Source organism: Capra hircus, chromosome 18, assembly GCF_001704415.2.
Source record: "Capra hircus breed San Clemente chromosome 18, ASM170441v1, whole genome shotgun sequence".
NCBI classification, from domain to species: Eukaryota; Metazoa; Chordata; class Mammalia; order Artiodactyla; family Bovidae; genus Capra; species Capra hircus.
This window is the reverse complement of record NC_030825.1, coordinates 46,274,924-46,279,882: the sequence shown is the minus strand read 5'-3', so window position 1 is coordinate 46,279,882 and position 4,959 is coordinate 46,274,924. Positions and strand designations below refer to the sequence as shown.

At 51.7% G+C, this 4,959-nt stretch overlaps 1 protein-coding gene across 1 annotated transcript; it reads left to right on the top strand.

Annotated features, from left to right (window-relative positions):
- Positions 677-2,230, top strand: LOC102169411 (major allergen I polypeptide chain 1-like). The gene is made up of 3 exons (XM_005692260.3): positions 677-781; positions 919-1,109; positions 2,077-2,230. Exons 1-3 carry the CDS (start codon positions 721-723, stop codon positions 2,104-2,106), a joined length of 282 nt encoding a protein of 93 aa, XP_005692317.2. The 5' UTR covers positions 677-720; the 3' UTR covers positions 2,107-2,230.

Sequence of the window (4,959 nt, the reverse complement as noted above, 5' to 3'; positions counted from 1 at the left end):
CATTCTTAAGTGGCTATAATCTAATACAAAAAAAAAAAAGAAGAAGAAGAGGCTTCAGAAAATATTCCTTTATAGAACAAGGTAATATCTAAGTCACCAGGTGGCAAGTCTAGGTCAAGAGAAAACTAGAAACTTCTGGGGCAGAGCATACAAGAGATTTCAGGGCTCTATAATTGATTTGGGAAAGTGGCACAACAGAGGCCACTGACGAGATCTAGGACAGTGATAACAGCAGGGCAGGAGCCCCCAGAGAGCCTGAAAAGGGACTCAGGGCTTTTGCTCTGGCCTGCTTGCAACTTACTCCCTGTGAGACCATTCCTAAGCATGAGCTTCCTGAAAACCCATAGGTCTACACCAAACTTTCTTCAAGGTCACATGTTCTGATACGCTCCCATTGGCTATCATTCAGGAGGCATGATAGGGAGCATTTTTATCCTTTTTGGTCAACGTGGGGATTTTCAGTTGTTAAGCTTCCTGAGTCAGGTGCCCCTCCCACAGAGCCCTCCAGTGGGGAGGAGGCTGAGCCAGCGCCCTCTGTGGACTCAAGGACTAGCATCTTGCCAACACACACAGCTTCTCCTGTGCAGCCCCAGGCACTCTCACACAGTGGCCTGGCATATCTCCTGAGAAAAGGAAGCATGCGACACAGTCCCCTGGGGTGAGGACAAGCACAGGCATAAAAGGGCTCCAGGTGAGTAGGGAGCACCTGCCACCGGCACCATGACGCGGGCTGGAGCTCTCCTGCTGCTCTGCGCTGCCTTGCTCCTCACCACGGGCGGAAGTGAGTGGCTGCGACCTGGGCTCCCCAAGGGTTCCGACACCTCCCCAGGGCAGCACTGAGCATGTCGGGAGCAGGAAAGGAATAGGGTGGTCTGATGAGTGCCTTACAGGGAGTGTCCCCTTCTCTTTCTGTTTCAGAGTGTGATGACATCTGCCCAGCCTTGAGAGACACTGTTGACCTGTTTATATCCGGAAGCCATGAGGCCTATATTGAACAAGTTGAAAAGTATAACCAAAACCCTGATGTACTGGAAACTGCTGATACCCTGAAGAGCTGTGTTGATGAGAAGTTGACAGCAGAGGATAAGCAGGATGCTCTGAGTGCTCTGGTGGGTCAGGCTGTGTGTGATGTGCCTGTGGGGCATGGGTTGGGGGTGGACAGGGATGTCAGGGGCCTATTCAGGGCACTTGGAGGTGGGGAGATCATATCCTCTCCACCCTGGCTCTTACCTGGAAACCTGGGAGGATAAAGATCCTCATGAATGAGGAGGTAGAGAGGATGTGGCCGACACCCACAGGGTGGGCAGGGATCATGGAGGGAGACTCAGTCCAGTCCTGGAGCTCTAGAGCTGGCCCTGACTGCTCAGCTCTGCCTGGTCACAGGCCTGGGACCCTCCAGGCCCTCCTGATTCTGTGGTGCCACCTGATTTTGGAGTTAGGCCCTCAGTGCTGGCCTCCCTGACTCCAGCCTCTCCAGCACAGGAACCTGACTCTGCTGCAATCCATTCCTATTGAGACCTTCTCTTCTCCAAACATCAGATTTCCCCCTAATACCTCAAGTCCCTACTCTGTTCCACCGAACACCCACATATGTCCTTGGTCCCTGGATGAGAAAGCTCCATTAAGCCACACATGCCCTAAGAGAAGGGTGTTCCAAAAGCTGCCCTCCCGCCCTCCCCAGGCCTGGGATGCCCAGAGTCGAGGCTCATGTGAGTCCATTCTCTGTTGCCATAGAGGTGGTGGGACAAGCAGCTGTTTCAGCTCTAAGTATCCAAGGGCCAGAGGGAGGAAGCAGACAGGGGTCAACTCACCCCTGAAGACTTCCAGGAATCACTCCTGAGCCCTGCCAGGTGGTCCTCAGCAGTGTCTCCCATTCTATCCCAGGAGACTGCCCTCAGCCCTCCAGGGAAACCACACAATCTCTGTTCCATTGGAGGAAGACTCTTTGGGATGTATCCACCTTTCCCCACTCGTATTCAGAGGCCGCTCTCCGCAGACCCTTCCCTTGTGTTCAGTGCAGCTTCTTGTCTCTTCGAACTCTGAAGCCTCACCAGGTTTCTGCATCTTCTCTTACAGAATAAAATATACTCCAGTTCTCTCTGCTGATGGAACTGTCCCTGCCAGGCACCCAAGGAAGCCACTTGCCCGATCCCTAAGTCACGGCAGCATCTGCCACATCCAGGTGTCTGATTATAGAGGATTCCAGCAATAAAAAGCCTTGCAGTTCACAGGAGAGTGCTTACTCGTTGACTTCAGAGAGGGGTGGGGAGGGAACGCAACCACAGTGGAGTCCATCAGTGTGCTTTCCCACTGCAGCAGGATTTCAGTGCTGTCAGATGCTCCTCCACACATTCAACAGGTGGAGCCTGGGTAATAATCATTACATCAGCTGGAGGGTCTGATCACTTCTGTCACATCCGCTTGAGTGTGTGTTCCCTTCTGTCACCAAGACCCACAGGTCATGAGCATATTCCACCAAATTTCAGCCTTGCAGCAACCTTGAGGCCTAGGAGTAATCATCCTCATCTTACAAGGGAGAATCTGAGGCTCAGGGAGGGTAAAGCATCTGCTGAAGAGATGGGTGAGCCTTCCCCACCCATCCATGCTCTGGAGATGAGCTCAGCTAAATCACCCTATGACTGTGCACATATTACAGTCCTTCTTTGGGCCTCTGATTTCCATTTAAAAAATCGAACTCCCTCCAGTCTGCAAGTCTGGGGTAAGGCCAAACTAAAATAAAGACTGACAAATGGCCCTTGTCCTAAGTGCCTGACAGGAGAGGAAGAACAAAGGGTCAAGGTCCACAAGCTGCACCCTATCACCCCTTGGGCCTCAGTTTATCCTAATGCCAACCCCCAGTTCTGGATTCAGCTGCTTCTACCTAAACACCCTCTGAGTTGAGTCTCACGCTCAGACTGGACGTCCAGGGGCCTGGGGTTTCTTGCTCCTCCTGTGTCTTTGCTGCCTGCCCATGAACAGGGCCCCGTGCTCACGCTGTCTTATTCTTTTTCGCCTGACCCCACCACATCTCTGATAGCTTCTTACCACCCAACAGCTCTCCTACAGGTCAGAGTCTCCTGGGCTTATCCCAAAGGGCTGGGTTTAGGACGAGGAATCTCTAAGGTCCTCATGATGAGAAGACTTAGGGCAGGTCCCCAGGGTGGTCCAGAGCACTGCTTCTCCCTGTGGAGGGAGCCCTGGGGGATGCGGGGGAGGTCTCCTTGCCCAGAGTGACACCGGGCTCTTGTCTCTGCCCACCACTACACCCCCACCAGGGTCTCTGGGGGCACTTCTAAGGTGGAGACCAGCCTCTGCTGGAGCTAAGTAGAGCAGATGTGAACAGGTCCTGGAGCAGGGACCCTTCTCTTCATCTGACACAGGATGTGTATTCTATCCCACCCCCACCCAACTGATGTTAAAGTTCCAGGCCTTCAGCAAGGAGAGATGTCACCCTGATAAATTAGGTGCCTCTTATGATGTCTTGGATAGAAACTCACCCTGCTCTATAGTGAGTGTACAGTTGTGACGTGACACGTGCAAAGATTAGGTGGAGATGAGTGATGGGCAGTTGGTCTTCCTGGGACAGACACAGTCCGTATCCTGGCTCTTGCTCAGCTGCACAGAACTCCTGGGTCTGCTGGGAAGACACTTCCTTACTGCCCACTGCCCCCTCCCCTCTCCCTGCCTTCCTCTAAACTCCAGCACCCTTATCTAATCTGGGGTTAGTAGAAAAGGCAGCATCTGGTTTCTCCCAAATTCTTTTCTGTCCGACATCCAAACCTCAGATAGCTGCAAAGGTAACTGTCAAAAACCTGTGGCTTTGGATCTCTGATTCTCACATGACTTCCCTCTGAGATCATAGGAGCCCCATTTCATTTCCACCTAGGCCAGTCTGAGCTTACCTGAAGCTGTGGGATAATCCCCCACTGCAGACACTCCCCTCCTCAAACTCCTGCCTCTCCCCTCCCTGCTTGGTGGATTTCTCCAGCACCTGTGAGCTTGCTGAACCACTGGTGCTTGTGTGCTCAGTTGCTTCAGCTGTGTCTGATTCTTTGCAACCCTATGGACTGGAGCCCACTAGGTTCTGCTGTGCATGGGATCCTTCTAACAAGAATACTGGAGTGGGTTTCCCCGCCCTCCTTCAAAGCACTGGGAAGCTCACTAGGAGGTTCCTCACTTGGGCACCTGATATCACCTTCCTAATTATCTACCTGCTCCAAGTCCCTGTGTCTGGGTCACCTTTGTTGGGAACACAAATCTCATGGTGTCCTGTTTCCATCTCCCTAATCAGGAAAACCAGGAATTCAAGTGAAAGATACCCAGTAAAGACAGAATGTAAAAGGGAGAGGGATACCATAGTTGAAGCTTCAGAGGTATCCCAGAGAACAGGAACATCCCTACACAGAGAAGAGTTGCTCTCTGGCCTTGTATTTCTCTGTGAACCGTGCAATGAGATATTCTCAGTCTGCTGGGACAAGGTGTTCTGAGGGTGCACCCTGACCCTAGGCCAAAGGAATCGATGGGGGAATTCAGGCAGAAGCACACACTGCTCCATGGATCAAGACCTGGGAACCAGAAAGTCATAGAGAGATAGGAGCAAGATCTGGGTGGCAGGATAGAGGCTGCAAGACTGAGACAAGCCTCCAACAAGGAAAAGGCCAGAATCAAGCCATAGTTGAGGACAGGGCTTGCCATCATGATTGCAATATGAAGACCTACAAGATACATCCACTGCTTCAGTGTTACCATCATACCTTGAAGTTTCCTTGAAAATACTTTTAGAATATATTCTACTATGTTGAATATAGCTCCAATGGTATAACATTTTTACACTCATCTTTAGGCTGGCATGCTCATGGAATCAGAATACAGGATACCCATCCGGGGCTTCAAACCCAGGTTTCTGAAGGGGTTCACACGGAAGGTCAGATGTTCTTTCGTGTGCCCCAAGCAGGTACA